Genomic DNA, 22,944 nt, shown 5'->3' with positions numbered 1-22,944 from the left:
TTTTCAAACGGAGAAAAATTTTCGCTAAACTCTCGTTCAGAACGTCTTCTATCGTACGCAGTCTATTATTTGGTTCTTGTTGATCACTATGAAAGAAAGCAGTAGTGTAAGTAACAACAAATAGCAGTCTCTTGCCATTGTTTCGCTAATGAGACGATTCCTCTTTTTTCTTTTTTTTAAGCAGCCGTAGCACGCACAAAAGCAAGCGATGCCGCGAGCAGCGACAGGCAGTAAAGAGTCATTATCAGAATGCGACAAACAATACATGACACAGTACAATAACGCATTTTCAGCTTAGAGTGACGTAAACACCTATAACAAAGAGAACGGCACTTATCAGATCAAGAAAAATAAGCAATCAATTCAAACCAGACGGAGCACGTGAAAAAGGAAGGGTACCCGTATAAATACGGACGGAGCGCCTGACGCATAGCAATGGCTACCTGGTAAAGCATAACTGCTAAGCTTACGACTCGAACCAAACTACTGTAGCTGTATCTTCATCCATTTGACCTAAATTGTGTCTCATGTTACAATGGACCAACTTTGTTTCGATTTGGAGGTGCGGCCTAAAACTTCTCTCCCCCCTTGAATTTCGAGTCTCAAATTTCAGGTGCAGCTTAGATTCGGGAAAATTTTTTTTCCTCGATTTCAAGTATCATTTTTCAGGTGCGGCTTAGATTTGAGTAACTACGGTACCCGACAGAAGGCCACTGTCGGACTAATACACCTGTAAGCTTTGGCATACTGATCCCACCTCACAAGCTTCTAATATAGCTAGGTGGAGAGCTGACAACTAATTAAAAGGTTGATGATAAAGAATAAGATTAATTTCCATTTGGTATTAAGTACCACAATATTGCCGTCAATGTGCAAGTTCCTGAAGAGGGTAGATGGGTTGCGGGCTTAAGCTAGGGCTAAAGAGAGCAACATTGTGATCTTGATGCAAAGGCTGTTCTAGGACACTCAATCTGCTGGAATCTTCTCTTCACATTCTGACTCTCTCATGTAAATCACATAAGACATTGACAATGTTTGGCATATAATGAATTACGCTGCCGTTTTACTTTTACAAGTACAAGGTGTGTTAAAAAGTGAACTTCACTTGTATCTTTATTACTCTCATTGGACTACATTTTGAGGCATTGTCCCTCTCAAAATAGTTATCTCTACCAGCAACGCACAGTTACTCCATTTCTTCCCTTTTTGGAAAGCTCCTGGAACACATTTCCGGGATAATGAGCAGGCATTATCACATTGTTCAAAGTCTCTTCTAAGGTTTGGAAACGATGTCCTTTCAGTGTAGTTTTAAGTTTGGGAAACAGGAGAAAGTCTTCTGGGGGTACGTCCAGAGAATTGAATTGATGGGGCACAATGGGAGTCAGAAGTTTTGCCAGATAGCTGTGGACAAGGAGCGACGCGTGAGTCAGCGCATTGTAATGATGTGACACCCCATTTTTCTTTTTAAAATGCACACTTCTTCCTGTGTACAGCATCCTTCAAATGTTCTAAAATTCCTTGGTAGAGTTGCTTGTTTACCATTCGACCTGGTGGTAGATGTGGAAGGACATCATGAATGATGGTCATCTTTAACTTTCATCTGACTATTTTTAAACTGTGTGAACCACTTGTAACACTGAGTAGGACTTAAGCACTCATCACCATAGGTTTCCTGCATGATTTTGGTGTGTGTTTGTGTTTTCTTGAGTTTCACACAAAATTTAATGCAGACGCATTGCTTCTCTAACTCTGCCATCTTGAAATTCCCAAACTGTGCGACAAAGTTCTACTTAATAGAGCACTGAACAATAACTAGGAGACACAGAACACTGAAATTTCCGGCAGTTACACATTGAACACAAGAGGGTGCAGGATGCCAACTGCAATTTGCTCCAACACACCACTGGTACGCAATTACAAACGTTCCAGAATTTTTCGAACAGATCTCGTACATAAATGATCTGATAAAAAGGTTGGGGAGTGATCTACAACTGTTTGATGACAATAGTGTAGTGCACGGGAAACTGCCATTGTTGAGTGGCTGTAGATACATGCAGGATGATTATACAGTACCAGTGGAGTGCTGCCTGACAGAATAACATCTATTAAACATAAAGACAAGACACTGCAAATTGGCACAAAATGGAATGAGCCCTAAGGTCGACAGTAGGGAAGACAAATGGACGACTTTAGACTGTTGGGAGAATTATAGGAAATTTTAGTTCACCTATTAAGGAGATCGTGTACAGAACAACAGAACACTTGAATTAGCCTTCCTTTAGTACTGCTGAAGTGTTTCGGATCCCCACCGTGTCAGATTAACTGAGAACATCGAAGCAATACACAGGTCCACTGCTGGATTTGTCCCGTGTAGGCACTGCCAACAAACAAGTATCACAGACACGCTACGTCAATTCAAGTGGGAATATCTGGAAGGAAGGAGACGCTCTTGTTGCGGTGCATTATTGAGAAAGTTTACAGAAAAGGCATTTGCAACAGGTTGCAGAATGATTCTAATGCCACAAACTTACATATGAAGCATGTGAGAAGTGTAGTGAGACTGACATCACTGACAGCAATCTGGCAGTGCTGTGTTGTTCTACTTGTTTAGATCTTCCAGATGCTCAGTCCAACAGTCAGTTCCATACACCCACCGCACGAGTTTTGAGTGCCATCAGTAAGATGTGTTTTTGTTGTGTGTTATGAAAATGGAACAGAAGAATTTAAAGCAATGCTAGGTCATCTAGTTTTGTGTTATACTTAGAGAATACGCGTGTGTGACCTTCGAAAAGTTTAAACGTGCCACAAATCACTTTTGGAAGGCCAAAATCACACTGACAATAAAACTCACTCAGGGAGACTTTCAGCTTCAAAAACTGATGTAAACATCAAATGTGTGCATGCTCTTGTGAAATCAGACTGACGTTTAACAGTAAGCACTTTCACCATACATCAAATTTTGACCAAAGTTTTGTACATGCGATAGGTTTGTGCTAAAATGGAGCGGAAAAATCTCACAACTGGGCAAAAGGAGAATCAAAGAAATGTGTGCGTTGATCTTGAGAGGAATGCGAATGGCCACGAATGGTTCAGTCGTGTGATTGCAGGTGACGGAACCCTGGATTTCTGAGAACGATCCTGCGACAGAGCGGCAAAGTGAGGAGTGGCACACTGAGTCATCTCCTTGATGAAATAAGAGCACAAATGAGCCCATCAAAAATTGCAGATTTGCTTTTTTGAACAGTAAGGGATCGTGCATAAAGTATTTGCTCCTCCAGGAGAAACTGTCAACCAAGTATTTTACGATGATGTCCTTGAAAGGTTCAGGAAAAGGATAAATCAAGTGAGAATGGACATTGCAGACAATTGGATGCTGTATCATGACAACGCCCCGTAGCACACAGCCATTTCCATAACAGACTGTTTGACCTCACAAGGCGTTCTTGTTATTCCACACCCCTGCTATTCACCTGACCTTAGGCCTTGTGACTTTTTTCTTTTCCTGAAATTGAAATATGCCTTAAAAAGGATGTAATTTTGGGACGATGGAGACAATTCAAAAGAATGCAAACGGTATGCTAAAGGCCCTACCTGAAGCTTTTCAGTGCTGCTTGACCGGGAACAACAACTACTCTGACAGTTTATTGCTGCTGAAGGGAACTACATGGAAAGGAACAATGTTGTTGTTTGAATAAAACAAAACCTTTGGTAAATAAAATACCAGCCGCATTACTTTTCTGATACATCTCATACCACATGAGGACTGCAAAGACAAGTCAGAAGAATCAGGACTCATATGAAAGCAGACAGTCATTTTTCTTCGGCTGTATTTGCAAGTGGAACAGGAAAGGGAACGACCAGTAGTGGTACGGGTTACCCTCAGCAATGGACTGTATTGCTGCTTACAGAACATATATGGTAATGTAGATAAATTCTGTCTCACAGTTTATACAACACGCTACAATGTACTAATAAGTGGTCATAATGGACCTCTATATTCTTACTTTATTGAATGCAAACTGTGAGGTCCACCTATAGCAGACAAAAATTCAGGCCAAGATCAAATCTAACTTCAGATTACCAGCATACTGAATGGATTAAAGTGGTTTTCAAAACACAAATATTCAGAGCTGCAGATGTAGCTCCCATTCCTCTTATCTGCACAGTCTTCTAGCGATGGCAAAATCAGGGGGGAGGGGATATAAGTAGTCACACACAGGAAGCAAATAGTTAAATTGGAAGAGGGGCTGAAGAAACACTACTACTGTTTTTTTAAGGTTCTGTACCCAATCCGTGAGAGCGGAACCTTTGCAGAATCACTGTTGTCCGCCTGGATGTCTCTCTTGCTGTTGAAAACTCATTTCTTAGAGGTGGTATAGTTATCAAGTTGAAATTTATGTCACATACTAAAAGCTATGGCCCCTTAGCAGTGTAAAACATTGAAGCTTCCAAGGCAATCCAATCAAAAGAACGGCCATTTATGTCACATATTTTCATACTCACAAACTCACTCATCAAAACCTGTAAGGTATTTCTCATTGGCCGTGAATCATGAAATTTGACAAGAAGCAAGGTTTCACAGTACAAATAAAGGAAAAAATCTGGAAATTGTTAATTTGTAATTATATCACACAAAGAAATTTCTTTGGTTAAATTTTACCACAGTTCAAAATTAAAACATTCTTGAAGGTCTCGGAACCTATAGCCTGCCGGTATCAATGGCAGTAACAGACAAAAACTGCATGGATGAACTGTGTGTGTACATGATAAAGTCTGTACAGGACAGCTCACCTTGGTGCAACGGCGGCTGCAGCGGGCGTCGTCGGCACGTGTGGTCAGCTCGCAGCAGGGCAGCTCCTTGTCGAGGCTGCCGCAGCGGCACTTGACACTCGTCACCAGTGGACACGGTGGGCACGGCCCCGTGTGACACGGAGCCGCACACTCGTGTGGCTGTGCTGCGCACCCGGAAAAAGAAAGTCTTCCCCTGAACTACACGTAAGCTGAGAACTGAAGTTGTTAATGTGGCAAAAATGTATGACAATGGGAAAGACAATGCTGACAGAATGTGAAAACATTCTGTAGTAAACAACAAGACCACTCACGGAATAGCAGAAGTGTTGAGTCAACAGGTACACAAAAAAGAATTAAAACTTCAGTAACTTTTTGATGAATGCCTCAAAACGTCAGAGTGGGCATTTTCACTCGGCAGCAGACACTCTCATTCTGGAAACATCCCCCAGGCTGTGGCTAAGCCATGTCTCCGCAATATCCTTTCTTTCACGAGTGTTAGTCCTGCAAGGTTGGCAGGAGAGCTTCTGTAAAGTTTGGAAGGAAGGAGACGAGGTACTGGCAAAAGTAAAGCTGTGAGGATGGGGCGTGAGTCGTGCTTTGGTAGCCCAGTAGGTAGAGCACTTGCCCGCGAAAGGCAAAGGTCCCGAGTTCGAGTCTCGGTCGGGCACACAGTTTTAATCTGCCAGGAAGTTTCATATCAGCGCACACTCCGCTGCAGAGTGAAAATCTCATTCAGTATGTTACACTGTTGAATTCGATATCTGAAGAATGGATTAACTAGGTTCTACTGTATTCACAATCTTGGTTGGTCTGACTTCCCCCTTAGTCCCACCATCCCATTTCCAATGTTTTAACAGTACAGACTGCAGCTACAGTCAGGACTGGACTTGTCGATGGCTCACTGGCTGCAATATGCATCAGTAGACATATGACAGTTGTTGGTGCGATAATTCAATCACTTTTAGCATGAAATAGTTTGTTTTTAACTTAATCAGTAAGTGTTATTGTGTAAATATTCTTCTTACATTTTGACCTGTTGAAAACTAAATTATGGCTCCAACTAAACATAAATATATGATGCTGTCTTTACAAATGGACATTGAGCCCAGTGACTTAAGTAAGTGGATCAATACAGCTGATGCCGACTGCCCAACGGAAACAGAATTAACAGACAACCAATTCATTGACAGTGTAACTAGAACAACAGATGAGAAAGAGAAAGAGAAAGAAGAAGATGACAATGAAGGCAGTGAATGTACGGCTCACGTATAACATATATATATATATATATGCTAAAATTGTATTTGATATAGTCCTTCAGCATACTGAACAAATCTCTAGGTCTACTCCAACAGAAATTTCGTGGATTAAGAAATGGTGGAACATAGTGGCAAAAGCAAAGTTGTCGTCTGCGAAGCAACAGAAAATTACACACTTTTTTTTGTCCTGCTTAAGACCAGAACAATTTTTTTTAACCATGTGATTTCTCATGTTTTAATCCGTTTAGTGCAAATTAGCTGCATGTCAATGCAGTACTGTAAACGGGTATGTACAGATGTTAAACTTCCACTCACAGTAACAATATATTACTGTACAGATACAGATGTATTTTACAGTACAGGTGCTATTGTACATTAGACTTTTGTGAGAGATTTTTTTGTGTGTTAGTGTATTCTTTTCATTTTCTTAATGTTTTAACATGGAAAGATATTTTAGACAGTGTTTCCAATTGAGCAATAAAGTGGTGTGTTGTGTATTGTGATGTTATGGATCAACAGAAGTGTTCCTCTGATAACCTGATGTTTTTGGGTTCCAACCTGGTCCGCAGAGGACTTATTAGCAAGGTCCTACTGTAGTATCATTTATAATGATTTGCAATATGGTTTCTACAAAAGTGCACATATGTGGTGTAATAAGTTGCATGAATAATGAAACGCAGACCAATTTTTGTTGTTCTATAGGTATCCCAAGGACTGTAAGAGTTATGAAACAGTACATTATAGGACTGTTCGGTTAAGATTTTCTAGTAACATTTTAAGAACAAGAAACAGACAGTAACAGCAGAACACATGAAGAGTTTTAGAAAGATGATATATATCTACACAATAATTTCAAGTTTTGTTCACCACACTGTGGTACAAACCAGTTTATGAATTTGTAAAGTAGAAAACTGATATGGAATGCTATACCCACATTATTTAAACAATCGGAAAGTTCAGGTTCATAATAGTACTGATATAGCTTCATTAGTTATGGTACCAATAAGCCACCACAACTGTAGCTGAAAGAAAACTACCACAGGCATGATGATATAATAATAATAATAAAACTGTTTTTCAAAATAAAAGTAACCAATTCTGAGACTGGTGCTACATCAGGGCCATAAATGTCACAATTTTTAAACATAGTCATATTCTGAGGAAAAGGTAATTGTATTCAACAATGCTAAAACATGGGAAAGTAGAGATAAATGCAACAATGAGCAAATCTTTTGAATCTGTGCAAAACCATTGTGCACTACAGAAAGTGCCAATGATAAGACTGGCCTGCAAGAGAAACTTGCTTCTTATCGATGAATTACTGAATTTGTATTGTCTTGCTTTCATTGGGATAAAATCAAACAATGGAAAATCCAGGATGGAATGTAAGTTGTGTGTGTGTGTGTGTGTGTGTGTGTGTGTGTGTGAGATGAAAGCTTTATTTGTCACTGTCTTTTTCTTGTGCCTATCTGTGACTCCGTGGCTCCACATCTCAGCAACTTTCCTTTTTATAATATTGTTTCATTGGGATAAGCTGCAATTATATGAAATTTCAAGGGAATGTCTTCATGGAAGCATTGTAGCTCATGGCATTTTATTTGTGAAATTTAGCTCTGTTTATATTTATTTTACAATTATTCAGGTCCCTTGTCTTTTTGTAACTCTTGAAGTGCAAAAAATATAACCAATTTTGTAAGTTAAATAGAAAAATAATTATAAATGAACATTAATATTATGACAAAAACAGCTGTGTCACACCAGCAAATGTCATGACTGTATGTGTTACACAGTTGTAATACAGTACATCAGGATAGTCACTAACCGAACTGGCAGATTACTTTTCCACAGTTATATTATAATAAAGGATATACTTACGCTGCCTGCAACCTGTCACAATGTTTAAGTTAGCTGAACTTATGACAATGGTTAGCAATGTGTTTCAAGCCTCCAGTGCCCATCACCAAGCATCAAGACACACAAATTATTTAAACACGCATTATCCTACTAATATTATAAGTGAGATTATCGCTAACATCAGTGGTGCCCAAAGTCTTCACTGGGTGCATGGCATATAACTATGTACAAACAGAAAATGTGTGATGCAGTTCTGGACAAAAGGTGTGCTTTCACATAAATGTTTATGGCAATACTATACTGACGATTTACTGAATGTAGGTCCATTTGTTGGTGTTGTGAGCAAGCATGTGTCCTCACTTTTTTCAATGTTTTTAATCACTTTTCACATTCCACAACGTTTTTACAGTCAAGACAACACAGCATGCTGTACTAAAACGTGACAACTTGACGTATATACAATCCTTATTTGTGATTAATATTTTGTACATGCACAGAGAGTGACAATAACAGAAAAACCTGGCCAACAAAGAACGTTATACATCAAGTTAGTATGTGTTAGCACAATTTGGCTTGTAGGCCTCACTTTAAAAGCATTAAAGTAAGTGGTAAGTGACGGATTTCAGTGCAAAGAAAGTGTTACAGAAAGTAGGACAGATGCTTGCTTACTGCAGCACCAATGAGCTTACACTCAGTAACTTACTAGCATAGTATCACCATAAACATTTACATGACAGAATGTCACATATGGGAGTTATATGCTCTGGTCCTCATGTCCTTTCATGTGGCTGACAACCAATCCTGTCCTATTATGCACATGAAACAGTTAAGTATGGTTGAAACCAGGACACTGCTCTTAAAAGGAGTGATCACACAGTGATGCGTTTCATAGTTAGCTGCCAGTTATTGACAATGGCACAACACTCTGAAATTGTGACTGTGAGTAAGTGCATTTAATTACAGTCTGTTGCTGACATGTGTTGACAGCCACTTACTTTTTATTCAATGACCAGTATTACGAGCAGACAGATGGAGTTGCGATGGGTAGTCCGTTGTCTCCTGTGATCGCAAATTTGTTTATGGAAGACTTCGAGGAGCGTGCATTGGAGTCAGCGCCTTTGAAACCCGCTTGTTTCTTTAGATACGTTGACAATAACTTCGTTGTTTGGTCTCACGGTAGGGAGAATTTGAATGTCTTTCTAGAACATCTGAACTCGATCCACCCGAATATTCGTTTTACGATGGAGGTGGAAGAGGATTGTTGCCTTCCGTTTCTTGGTTAGGAGGAAGGATGATGGACCATTGGGACATGCAGTCTACAGGAAACGTACTCACACTGACTTGTACTTACAGGCTAATAGTTGTCACCATCCGGCACAGCGTGAAGGGGTACTTCGTACCTTGGTACACAGAGCACATGTCGTTTCCGACGTTGAGACTTTGCAAACTGAGCTGTCCCGTCTTAAAGTTACATTTTGTCAAAATGGTTATAGTGATAGACAGATGGAACGTGCGTTGCGCTATCGACCAACTGTACATCGGGTGATTGACGAAAATCCTGAGTCGATACCTAAGTCTACTGCCTTTTTGCCTTACATAGGAAACACGTCCAACGAGATTGGTCGTATTTTACGGAAATACGATGTGAAATGTGTTTTCCGACCTCCATCTAAAATTAGAGCACTTTTGAGTTCCGTTAAGGATGATCTTGGACTGCGTAAGGCGGGTGTATATCGTATTCCTTGTAGCTGCGGCATGGCATATCTTGGTCAAACTATCAGGACCGTGGAGGACCAATGTACTGAGCATAAACGGCACACACGATTACAGCAGCCAAACAGATCTGCTATTGCCGAACATTGCTTGGATACAGGTCACCCCACGTTATATAATAACACCGAGATATTGGCACGCACGTCCAGTTATTGGGAGAGTGTTATTAGGGAGGCAGTTGAGATTAAATTAGTGAGCAACCTCGTTAACAGGGATGAAGGTTTCTGTTTAAACTCTGTTTGGAATCCGGCTCTCTCCCTTGTCAAAAAACAGAGGGACAGAGTCAATGCTACCTCACCTGCGAATTCATAGTCTCACTATCGATAGCTCTGACTTTGGTCATCTTTGGTGGCACTAGTGTTCAGAGTGTGTCCTGGATCAGTCCGAGAACCAAGGTTTTAACTTTGCATGTACGTCGACTGTCTGTTGCAGTTTGCCTTGAAAATGGCGGGGTGTTTTCCCACCGAAATCTCGGTGGTCGCTGAAAGTGTTACCTGGCTGAATTCCCATAAGTTATTTGAAAATAACAGTCTAGGTTGACAAACATTGTTATTTCTGAAAGTACTGGATGTCTCAACTCACGGAAAACAGAAAATTAAGTCTACAAATCAAAGTCTTTGGATACGAAAAAGGATGTCACTAAGCCTCCATAAAAGAGCTATTTTGTCTAAAATTACAGTCATCAGTCGTAATCATTTCACGAGCTTGCAGTGGTGGTGGGGGTGGTGAGGCACCTCATACTTACAGGGCTGGCCACACGGCAGCAGCTTGCCGCAAACTTGGCCACACGTAGGTACTGGATCGAGGCACGAAGTTCTCACATAACCTACTTCTCCGGAGGCTTTCTCCTCACAGTCTTCCTCTCGCGACGCCCCAGTTGCACCCGTATCCGAAGCCGGCCCGCCGGTCCCCTCCGGACTGGACTCTGTAGCGTCCGAGGCACCTCCAGACTCTGCCGTCGACGCAGTCGCACCTCCCGCTTCTCCTGCAGTGCCCTGCAAATGTTACACTTCGTAGGTATAGCTGCTATGGAGTTTGACAGCTGCGTAAATGAAACAGTAACAAATATTCTGCTGCAGTGCAGTGTCAGTTCTGATGACAGTGCCACCTTTTCTGCCCCTGGAATATATCCAAAATTTTCATTTATTTCAGATTTTTTACATGATACGCTAATAAATAGATGGCCGAGGTTACATACTTTCGATACATGCAGTATATAAACACATCTATACAATATACAGGGTGTTTCAAAAAGAATATTATTTTGTCCAAATTATCAATTGCTGCACCTTGGCTCGGCTGTTGGAGAAACGAATACATAGTCTAATTTGTATTAATAGCTGCTAGATGTAAATTGCCTTCTGTTCTGCCTGGTAACCGTCATACAAGGTGTGACTGGAAAGTTTTAAGAAAGGGCTTGTAATTGTACAATGGTGGTACTTATATGCTACTGTGATGCATCTCCTTCAAAATAGTCCCCTTCTGACTGAACACACCAACTCCAACGGTGTTTCCACTATTGGAAATATTCCTCAAATTTTTTTTCCTGAAATGTGTTAAGGGCGCTCTCCGTATTTGACTGGATGTCTTCAATCGAGTCAAATCGCTTCCCTTTCAGTGAAAATTTCATTTTAGGAAACAGATAGAAGTCCACTGGGGCCAAATCAGGGAAAATTGACAGTTGTGGAAGCACAGGAATTTTGAATTTGGTAAAAAATTCAATGACGGAGAAGGCACGATGATCCGGAGCATTGTCACGGTGTAGCACCCAACTCCTGTCTTTACACAATGCAGGCCTTTTCTTCCCCACATTCTCTCACAAATGCCCCCCCCCCCCCCCCCCCCCCCCTTATTGCGCTTAAGGGGATACGGAATCACCTATCCCCGCAATGTTAATATATGCCTACTATAGGGAACATTTTCTCACGAACTACTGGAGACAGAGAGGTAAAAATTTTACTGTATGTGCATTCATATGTTACAACAATACTGAAACAACAGTTTATTGTCAAAGTATTTTCTTACAGAGATATTGTACATTTATTTTTAAGTAAATTTTTTCCATCGCTTTTTACTAGACTATCACCCCTAAGTCTTTTGTAAATCAAGTAATTAAAAAATCGTTGTTTCAGTATGTAATAGGGACCTATGTCACTACGTCATAAAAATTTCAGACTTCTAGGTTGACCAGTACCTGAGATAATGTTCCTAGATGAAGTAAAAAGTAAACTTACGGGAAACGGAGAAAGAAGATTAAAACATTCCTGATCCGTAGCTAATACCCCCTTCACAGTCTTCATAATCATCTTCAAGTCTTCTTTTGGCACCCCTCTGCACCTGTCTTGCTTTTTTCACTAATGTCTTGATTATATTATCAGCATGCCTTAGTCTGTGCTGATCTAAAAAGAACATAGCACGTACCGTACGGGAACCAACACACATACCCAACTTTTGAAGGACCTGGCATTTAGTTATATTTCCAAGATTGAAGGTTGCCACAGCATCATACACACCAAAATGTAGTGTATTAATTCTGACAAACACTGTTTTTGGGAGACGATGCCATATCACACTATTCAAGCACTCGTTGGGGTTCTGCGTTTTTCCGTGAAGACATTTCATCAGAAGACTTCTGTCAGCCAGATCTCTGAAAATGGGCTTTATTTCTGCCATGATGGCTGATGGTAGACTGTGGTGGTGAATGTATTTCTCTCCTGTTGTTAGTCCCCTATTGTATTTACACCAGCTGTTTTCACCTTTGGGGCACAAACCATGTTGTGGATGCTCATCCGTGGATGCGGTGTGGAAATATAAAGCCCATATAGCTCTCCTCATTTCTTCAAGATTGCCTGTATTTTGCCTGATTGCAAGGCCATAGCAGTTCTGAATGTGGTCTATTATGGAATCAGTCAATCTTCCTCTGCCATCCAAGGTTTTCCCATCATCTAGTTTTTTCCCTTTCATAACTGATTTTAACCTTCTCAGCCTGGCACCCATTCTCTTCTGCACATGTCCTATACATTCAAGTTTGCTTATATTTACACTGTTCCCATATGGTTTGCTTTCCAAAACTTCTTTGAATGCTTTAGAGTCACCATCTCCCAGATATTTGACATAGCTGTGAAGAGCGATGAAAAATTTTCTTCACCCCAGCAACCTCCATGCCACCACTACTACCATAATAATTAGCAATACAGTCATCACTGTGTTCATTTTTCAGCCTGCCTGTGCACCTACAGTATTTAGACATTATTGCAACATCAATAACCTTGCCAGTATCAACACTAGTTGCTGTTACAACACCATTGTTGGAGGTGTGGCCCCTTTTCTGCCACGTGCCATCAAACGCCACTGTGAGGTCACGACTGCCGTCATTTTCTTCCACTGCTTCTTCCACAGCAACCTGCATTGACTTCTGTGCTACATCTTCAACTGCAGATCCTAGTACATAATTGTAAGCTTCAAACTTTGAAGGTGCACTTGGAAGATTTAGAACACCACATAGCATATCACCAACTGCTTTGCCCTTACCAATTGCTCGCAATCCATAAACTAACCTAATATTTACACTATAAAGTTCAGTTTTCTTGTATCCATTATTTACAGTTACTGAAACCGAACTTGGAAACTTACAGCTGTATTTACAAACACTGCATATTAAATTAAACTGGGCAGCCAGGCCAACATGGGATTCTACTTTCAGAGAAACGTTTCCATGACATTTCTTGCAGCACAAACTGTTTTCAAGAGCTTCACACAATATATTCGTATCAATGAGTTCAAAAACTTCATTCCCTCTATCAAGTAAATTATATTTCTCTTCCAAATCTCTTAGTTTTTTATGATTTTTTATGAGAAGCACTGTTTTCATTTGGTGTAAGTTCGTTCGGCAAATCAGTAATAAGTGGATTCACATTTTCCAACAGTGATGATGATGAACTGCTTTGCTTTGCTAATGAATCATTATTTCTTTTCTTTTGCCAGTTCACACGCTTTTTAAATACTTTTGCTTTAGCTCTAGGCATTTTCACTGCGAAAAATGAAGCACTAAATACGAAATAACTCAACAACAACTACTTTCTTATATCACACTGTTTACAAAACAGTCCCGCCACAAAGTCAAAGAGTAACTTGAGGAAACCAGAGAGAAACATTTTCGGGCAACTAGTGTATAAATAGTCGCTGGAAACCGGGATATTTGAATTCATGTCACTTTAAAGGTACTGCCAAAAAGTTCATGGTCAGCCACGAGAGACGTGTATAACTAAAGCGCAATACCCGATCTCACAAATATATAAAAATAAAATAGTTATAATTGTAGTAGAGCTATGTATGATACGTCATTTTAAAGAGGAAACATGGCAGAATATAATACGCCAATAAAAAAAAATTCGATTTTTTAACCCAAAATCCGATTCCGTATCCCCTTAAGAATATGCTATATGCAGAAGGATACGACCACATTTTACAGCATTCTGGACTGAATTCAGTACAGAAATGAAGGTTGAATGTATCAGAATGATAATGTACTCTGTTTTAATGCAGCATCTGTGAGCCAATACTTTGTTGAGAGTAACATCTCAGAAATGGACTGGCCTCCCAGTCTCTACCTGCACTCTACAGACCACCACTGGGATGACTCAGAACGTCAACTTTGCTGGGATAACTCGTGGTCCACTATCACTAGATCTACTGGATTTGGTTGGCCTGCCATTCCTCTGCAGATGTTCTGACACCTCACTAAAAGTGTCCCCTGCGAAGTCCCAGCCGTCATAAAGGCAAAGGCATGACACAAACCCACATCAATGCCCACTACCGGGTGTCCAGATACTTCTGGTCAAATACTGCATATACTGTTGTTACTAAATTCTTATCGATGCGGTATTTAATCAAAGCTCATTATTCATAATCTGCTGATAACAATAGTGCAAACATTTCAGTTGGAAACAATTTCTTTATAGAAATATTAATAAAATGTGCACATCAAAATTCAATTCTACTAAAAACTGTTTGTTTCTGGATTGACTCAGCTTATTTTAAAGCCCTCATTTTCCACTACCCAACAAAAGATTCATTTTCCTCAAAAACTTTATATTTCGTAAGTCATTTACATTAAATTTTTTTTTGCGTTGCAGAGTGTTTCAATGTTGAAATGTAATTCTTTCTGAAGTCGGATATTAACCATTTCACTAAAATAACATGTTTTTTAATTACTCAAAATACTGAACGTTGTATTCTTAAAAATTCTTTGCAAACTTTGCGAATCCTCGCACATTACCACTTCTGTATTACAATGTAGTACTATTATTTTGTCAATTTTTAATTATACAGCTTTTAATTAAATTTACTTAACAACTGTACATTTTATGTTTTTCCAAATATAATATAATTGGTTACATAAAAATCTATTCACCAAGTGGCAACAGGACAAAAAACATAAAAGTTAAGGAGAGGTGCAAGCTTTCGGAGTCACGCTAGCTTTCGGAGTCACTGACTGCTGCTGCTGCTGATAAAAGGACTCAAGGGGAAGGAAGATGAATCAAGGAAAAGGGAAGTTTCTCCTACTCAGCCCATCCTGTAAGTATTCCTTGACCCACAGTTCCAGGCGACTTTTCTGTAGCTCTCCACATTTCTTAAACCTTGCCAGTCCTTTTCCTTCATCCCTCTTCCTTCCCCTTCTATTCTTCTGCCAGAAGAAGGACCCACTGGCTCCAAAAGCTTGCAGATTTCCTTAATTTGTGTGTTTTTTTTCTCATGCTGCAACAAGGTGAGTAGATCTTTCACCTGTCCAATTACATAATATTTTTCCATCTTTTATTTCAACATTTAAAATACCAGGTGATCAAAAAGTCAGTATAAATTTCAAAACTGAATAAATCACAGAATAATGTAGATAGAGGGGTACAAATTGACACACATGCTTAGAATGACATGGGGTTTTATTAAGGAGGAAAAAAAAAAGTATTGCTAGACGCGTGAAGATCTCTTGCGCGCGTCGTTTTGGCGATGATCGTGTGCTCAGCCGCCACTTTCGTCATGCTTGGCTTCCCAGGTCCCCAGACCTCAGTCCGTGCGATTATTGGCTTCGGGGTTACCTGAAGTCGCAAATGTATCGTGATCGACCGACATATCTAGGGATGCTGAAAGACAACATCCGATGCCAATGCCTCACCATAACTCCGGACATGCTTTACAGTGCTGTTCACAACACTATTCCTCGACTACAACTATTGTTGAGGAATGATGGTGGACATATTGAGCATTTCCTGTAAAGATCATCATCTTTGCTTTGCCTTACTTTGTTATGCTAATTACTGCTATTCTGATCAGATGAAGCGCCATCTGTCGGACATTTTTTGAACGTTTGTATTTTTTGGTTCTAATAAAACCCCATGTCATCCCAAGCATGTGTGTCAATTTGTACCTCTCTATCTACATTAATCCGTGATTTATTCAGTTTTCAAATTTATACTGACTTTTTGATCACCCTGTATAATAAGTATCACAGGCCCAAACCCTCAGCGAGGTGACACATTGGAAAGTGAGATGTCGGGTTTGGCCTTTCTGCCATATATTCCCAGAGTGGCAGACTAATTTAAACCGACAAGAGAGACCAAAGAGTGTTTCAGATCAGCAAAGGAGAAAAGGGAGCCACTTGCAATGTTGGAAATACACCAAGTACCATTTACATATGGAAAAGTATGTTGGAACGAGTGGACGATCAATCAACACCAAGAAAACAAAACATAAGCAGCATTGCAGGTTGGGGCAGGTGGAGAAATTCACCATGGCAGAGAACACAATGTGTGACACTGAGCACACAGTACATTTCTCTGACACCCATGTTCTCGCTGCAGAGAAGGGCTATCATACCTGATAGTTCAGGAAAGTTATAGAAATACGCAAACACGACAACACCTTTAACAAGAAAGAAGAAAGCCTCAAAGCGAACAGAACCTGGATTCCTGTGCTGCACCGAACAACCGTAGCAGGCAGCAAGAGGAGAACCACAGTGGTAATGACCAGGGTAAAGTCTCTGGATGTCAGTTTACTAGGTACATACAATTTGTGGCCACGAGTGCGATTCCAGTCCACCACGAGCAATGGAGAGTGAAGCTTTGACAATGACCACCACTTGTGCTGACGACTCGTCAGAAAAATCGTCAAACACACATTGGCTGAAGAACCCGAGAAAGAAGCCAACAGGCAGTGAGCCAACAAGTGGCCATGAAAGCCTTAATAATTTTGTAAAAGGAAATTACTGTTAATAAACATGAATAGATCTACATCCAATGTCCACTGTATTTTGCATGAGGTGCATTTTAGTTAGGCTACCTCCAATTTTTTTTCTCAGGACTGCAAAGTGACAGAAACATGGAGTTTGTTTTAAAATACGTGAGCACTTGTCGTGAATGTGCAACAGATATGGCACCACTGTACAGTGCACACGACTGTAGAGGCAGCGGTGAGAGTGAGGACTGATCTTTATAATTAAAATAGCAAAAAGTGTCTTCCAGATGGGTGCCAGAAGTGCTGACAGACAACTGCAAGGGTGTACGCATGGTATATTGCTAGGTAACGTTGACATTTGATAACAGTACCAGCTGTACCGGTATGAAATGAGCTTTAAGATACAAATGTGTCGATAGGGAACAATTGTTGTGAACGAGCCTTTTTTTTTCTTTGTTTGGTTGGTATGGTATCTGTCAAAGATATTTAGCATACATCAAGTCATGGAACAAACGACATCATATGTTTTCATCGTGTTAACAGTGTCGAATTTTGTACCAGAAAGTGATGATTTGCAGAAAGCATTAATATTTTGTTTTCATTTGGAAAAAAGTGCTGCACAGTCACATCGAATGCTTGTCGAGGCATATGGTGATCGTGCTCTATCACAAGCAACATCCTTAAGATGGTTTCAGTGGTTCAGAAATAATGATTTTGATGTAAGAAATGAAGAACGTGGAAGACCACCAAAAAAGTTCGAAGACGCCAAACTGCTAGCAATATTGGATGAAGATGATACTTTGAGTCAGAAGAAAATGGCAGCAATGCTAAATGTTGCACAGCAAACAATTTCTGACCGTTTGAAAGATATGAGAAAGATCCAAAAGTGTGGAAAATGGGTGCCACATGAATTGAATGAAAGACACATGGAAAACTGAAAAACCATTTGTCAAATTTTGCTTCAAAGACATGAAAGAAAATCAATTTTGCATCGAATTGTTCCTGGTGATGAAAAATGGATTTATTTTAAGAATCCTAAATGGAAAAAATCGTGGGTTAATCCGGGACAACCATCAACATCGACTTCAAAACCAGATCGATTCGGCAAGAAGACAATGCTCTATGTGTGGTGTGATCAGAAAGGTGTGGTGTATCACGAGCTTCTACAACCAAGTGAAACTGTGAATACTAATTGCTACAGACAACAAATTATCAATTTGAACTGTGCATTGATCAAAAATACCAAAATGGACCAGAAGACGTGGCAAAGTAATTTTTTTACACGACAATGCACCTCCACAGAAAGCAAAACTGGTTCAGGGTACAATCAAAACACTTGGCTGGGAACTGCTACCCCATCCGCAATATTCACCAGACTTGGCCCCTTCCGACTACCATTTGTTTTCAGCAATGGGACATACATTGGCTGAGGAACACTGATTCCTACGAAGAAGTCGAAAATTGGGTGTCTGATTGGTTTGCTTCAAAAGACGAACATTTCTATTGGCGTGGTGTCCACAAATTGCCAGAAAGGTGGTCAAAATGTATAGAAAGCAATTGTCAGTACTTTGAATAAAATGTTTTTACTTTTAAATTCAAAATTAGTGTTTCATTTTCACAAAAAAACGCTCATTTCATACCGGTACACCTGGTATGAGTGGAACTTCTTGGATGAGACACATATGTGATGTTCTAGTGGTCAAACCAGACTTCTAAAGAAGTGTTTGCAGCAGCCACAGAATCGTGGCAACAACATTGTGAATAATGTGTAAGGCTGCAGGGAGATGAGGTCAAGAAGAGACAAGTTTCACAGTTTTTGTTGATTAGCCTGTGGGGAGGGAGGGGCAGGGGGGGGGGGGGGAATAAAGGGTAGATAGATTGTATATGCAGACAGGACAAAATATTCCTGTATTTCCCAGTAAAAAATTTGCTTTAGTACATTAGTGACAATATGCTTTTCCTCAGAGCTGTAGAACATATCAATCCTTTGAATGGTACCATTTCCCAATACTTTAGGAAAAACACGGCAAAAGACAAAGTATTTTGGAAAGATCTTCGATGCGCAGCGATGTGTACACTGCATAGTTTGGTATTACGAAAGTATAAATACGAATTCCACCGAATGCAGTACGGTAGCTTCAGAAGCACTGAAATCGAGATTGTGCTGCGCGACGTGCTTTTGTCAGTCAATCAAGGCTCACATTACATGATCTCGTCAACCAATCAAGGCTCACGTTACATGATCTCGTCAGACAATAACAGCAGAGGTTCAAGAGCAGAGGATGCGTGATGTAGTCAGCCAACAGCTACATCACTTAATTTGTGTGAACACACAAGCAGGGAAAGTTAATGGTTCAAATACTTCATCCAAGAGCCACTGACACATTTTGTTGTCAGCAGACGCCATGTCCGCACTGAGTTTTGTCGTCGCAAATGGTGCACTTCCTTTGCACTAAAGCTTTTTTTTTTGTGTTATTCTCTTGTACTTTTCCACATCGGTTTTACAGGTGCTTTGACAATGACACTTACTCAAAATTAGCTGATCACACAATTAAATAAACATCCTATTACAGCCTACTAAGGACCACATTTATGTTTATTAAGCATATGGAGGCTGTGGATCATCAAAAACACAAAATTTTAACTACAAGCAGTGCTACACATTTCACCCCTTGAAGGTAAGTACTGGCCAGTCTGTCTCGTAATTTGTTGAGACTACATACACAAATGAGTGAGAACACCGTCAGCACTGCCCACTGTAGGACTGAATACTGTCTGGTAACTCTGCAGGCACGCAATATGCCAAGAAAAGTAAATGACCAGAGCAGGGATGAATGGGGAGCGAATGCATAAATCCACAGATTAGGCTACCTTGACGAAGGACAGATTGTTTTGGCCCAGTGTTTGTAAACAGATATCTATAAAACGGCGCTGTCAGCTGTTTGCTTACTACTACTGCGAACAGCTGTGGAAAGTTGTCGAAGGACGGCGAAACCACGACGAGACAAGGTGTCAGGTGTCCACCCCTCACCATACAATGTGGATGTCAGAGGCTCGACCCCCTGTAAAGCAGGATAAGGGGAGATCTGTGGCACATCTGATGACCGAGTATGAGGCCAGTGTAGGCATAAATGCCTAGGAGCACACCATTCGGCGTATATTGTTGAACGTGCAGCTCCACACCAGATGACCCCTACGTGTTCCTATACCGACACAATGACATCACCAATTACAACGGCAGTGCACACAGGTTCATTGAGATTCGAACACGGATCAATGGTAATGTGTCACCTGCTTAGACAAATCACGTGTCCTATGAGGGCAAGTACAAATATTTTCCGCAATACTGTGACAACACTTCTTACCCTGTTCATACTGATTTCTGTCCTAATTTATTTTTTTGTTACGCTGTTGTGATCCCACTATGGAAGTTTGAGTCTAATTCCTCCATCTGTCTTCCTTTTGTTGCAGACTGACCACGGCTGTTCCATTAGAAGTTTGCAACCAATAGGTACAATGAGTGGTGATTGGTAGGTGTATCGGGTGCTGAAATTCATCAGAGACTTCCAGCACAATACGGGAACAGTATCATACCGCAATGGAGTGTCTATGACTGGATTACAAAATTCAGAAATGATCGCGTAAGTGCTACACGTGAGAAAGAAGCCGGGCAATGATCCACGGTCACAAATGATGACAACAACATTTAGAGTGCACACGACACAGTACTGGTAGGCAAGTGACTTGATGACATGGAACATTGTCTGCAAATTAGTCACAGTTCTGCCCGTAAAATCGTCGACAACAGTCAGGAGTTTCATAAAGTCTGTACGAGATGTGTTCTCAAACAGCTCACAGCTATGCATAAACGAACGTGCTCGGACATCTGTCAAAAGCATCTGGATCACTTTGGTACTGAACTTGGTGCCTTCTTAGACAGAATCATCACTGGTGATGAAACACGGATCCACCATTACGAGCCAGAGTGTGCATGGCAGAGAAACATCCACAACTGCCCAGCAAGAGAAAGTTCAAAACCGAACGGTCTGCAGGAAAACTTACGATTACCCTTTTCTGGGATGCAGAAGGTCCAGTACTGGAACATAATCAGGAGAGTGACAACAATAAACAGTGCATGTTACAATGAGGTGCTTACTGAGAGGCTAAAGTCTGGAATTCCAAGAAAACGCCGAGGTCTACTGTCAAAAGGTGGTGTGTTGTTGGACGACAATGCCCATCTACATACCTCTGCCCACACTGCGGGAACACGAGTTTCAAGTAACAGCCCACCCACCGTACAGTCCTGATCTTTCCCCCCTTTCAACTGCAACTTGTCAGTTTCACTCAAACTGTATTAACAGGCCACTGACTCACCTCGGACTGAGAAATGAAGGATGTGGTGCATGTGTGGCTCACTGCTCAGCCGGGAAGCTTCTTTTCTTAGTGCGTCAGGAAGCTTGTGCAATGATGCGTTAAGTGCATTGAAAGGCAAGGTCGCCATATTGAAAGAAAAATGATGTTAACATATGTGTCTTATCTGTATTGCAATAAAATGTATAGCTATGTTGGGGGTGAATTTTTGGCTTACCCTTGCCCTACACCGGTTGATGATTGTGTCCTGATACACCACCATCCAGCTGAACAGTTGCCACTAGAGGGGATATTATGCTACGGGTGGCACTCACCAGGCCGTGCTAGGGTCCTGTTATAGTAATCAAAAGCACCATGTCAGTCATGGACTCACGAACATTATTGCCAACAGCATGCATCCCTTATTGCTAGATGTCTTCACTGATGGCAATAGCATCTTTCAGCCCAATAAATGTCCATGTCACACAGTGAGAATTGTGGCCTGGTGTTTGAGGAACACGAGAGTCAACAAACACTGACATCTTCCCTTCAAATTCGCTCGATCTGAAAGTGATGGAGGTTATCTGCAACACTATTGGATGGCAGCTCTACTTTCACAAACCATCAGCCCACAATTTATGGGAATTGCTTGACATGAGCAGAAACATCTGAAGCCAAACAGGTGATGTGATAAAAATATAATGGAAATTTATAATTTCGCAGGCTTTCTACACCTGATTTTCAATTTGTTTTTAAAAAGATGTTTTCGGTACATATGTTCACATTTTCAGCTTTTATGAATATATAGTTCATTGTTGACAGTCGAAAATGATATATATGTTTTTGAGAAAGATAAATCAAAGAATATGCATTAAATTTCACCAAAAAACTGGAATGAAGTGCAGCACAGCGTATGAAATGTTGACTGTGGCTTTTGGTGAATCTACAATGTGTAAGACAAGAGTTTACAAGTGGTCAAAAAGGATGTTGAAAATGGCGGTCCTGGATGCCCTAGCACATGAATTACTGATGACAATGTGGAAGAAGTGAAGAAAATTGTTCTGGAAAATCACCAAATCACCATCAGGGAAGGTGCTGATGATGTTAACATATCCCTTGGCTCACGCCATGCAATTCTATTCGGATATTTAGGTCATGAAACATGTATCAGCAAAGTGTTTTAAAATTGTTGAATTTTGACCAAAACCAACATAGCGTAGTAATCACTCGGGGGGGGACTGCTGAAGGAAGTCAACAACAACTGAGAACTCCTAAAGGAGTTTATAACAGGTGACGAAACATGGAATTGTGGGTAAGATGTCAAAACTGAGGCCCCAATGTCCCAATGGGAACTGCCTGAAGAGCTAAGACTGAAAAATATTCGACACGTTCGATCACATGTGAAGGTTCTTCACACAGTTTTCTTCAATTAGACTGGGATAGTGCATCATGAGTTCCTGCCTTATGGTTGTATGGTCAATAAGAAATACTTCCTGGAAGTTATGCACAGTTCACGTGAGGCAATCTCAAGAAAACAACAAGAACCAAAACAAAACCACGTTAATGCTCCTGCTCACCGTCTACGCTTGTTCGTGATTTTTTGGTAAACAACAAAATAATTGACAAATTGCCTATTGGCTTCAGTCTCGGTTTCTTTGGCCGACATTCATCTAATGATTTTTCTGAC

The 22,944-nt window shown here is 40.5% G+C and overlaps 1 protein-coding gene across 2 annotated transcripts in view; it reads right to left on the bottom strand.

Moving 5' to 3' along the window:
* LOC124553803 (transcriptional repressor NF-X1) overlaps positions 1-22,944 on the bottom strand; it is a 285,701-nt gene that overhangs the window by 139,696 nt on the left and 123,061 nt on the right. For both annotated transcript variants that reach the window (XM_047127780.1, XM_047127781.1), the window contains exons 11-12: positions 10,423-10,672; positions 4,792-4,955 (exon numbers count right to left, since the gene is read on the bottom strand). In XM_047127780.1, coding sequence (XP_046983736.1) covers positions 4,792-4,955; positions 10,423-10,672 — 414 coding nt within the window. The remainder of the gene's footprint in view (positions 1-4,791; positions 4,956-10,422; positions 10,673-22,944) is intronic.

This window comes from Schistocerca americana, chromosome 11 (genome assembly GCF_021461395.2).
Source record: "Schistocerca americana isolate TAMUIC-IGC-003095 chromosome 11, iqSchAmer2.1, whole genome shotgun sequence".
In the NCBI taxonomy this organism is placed as follows: Eukaryota; Metazoa; Arthropoda; class Insecta; order Orthoptera; family Acrididae; genus Schistocerca; species Schistocerca americana.
Note: the sequence above shows the minus strand (reverse complement) of the source record. Positions and strands in the feature narration are given on the sequence as shown.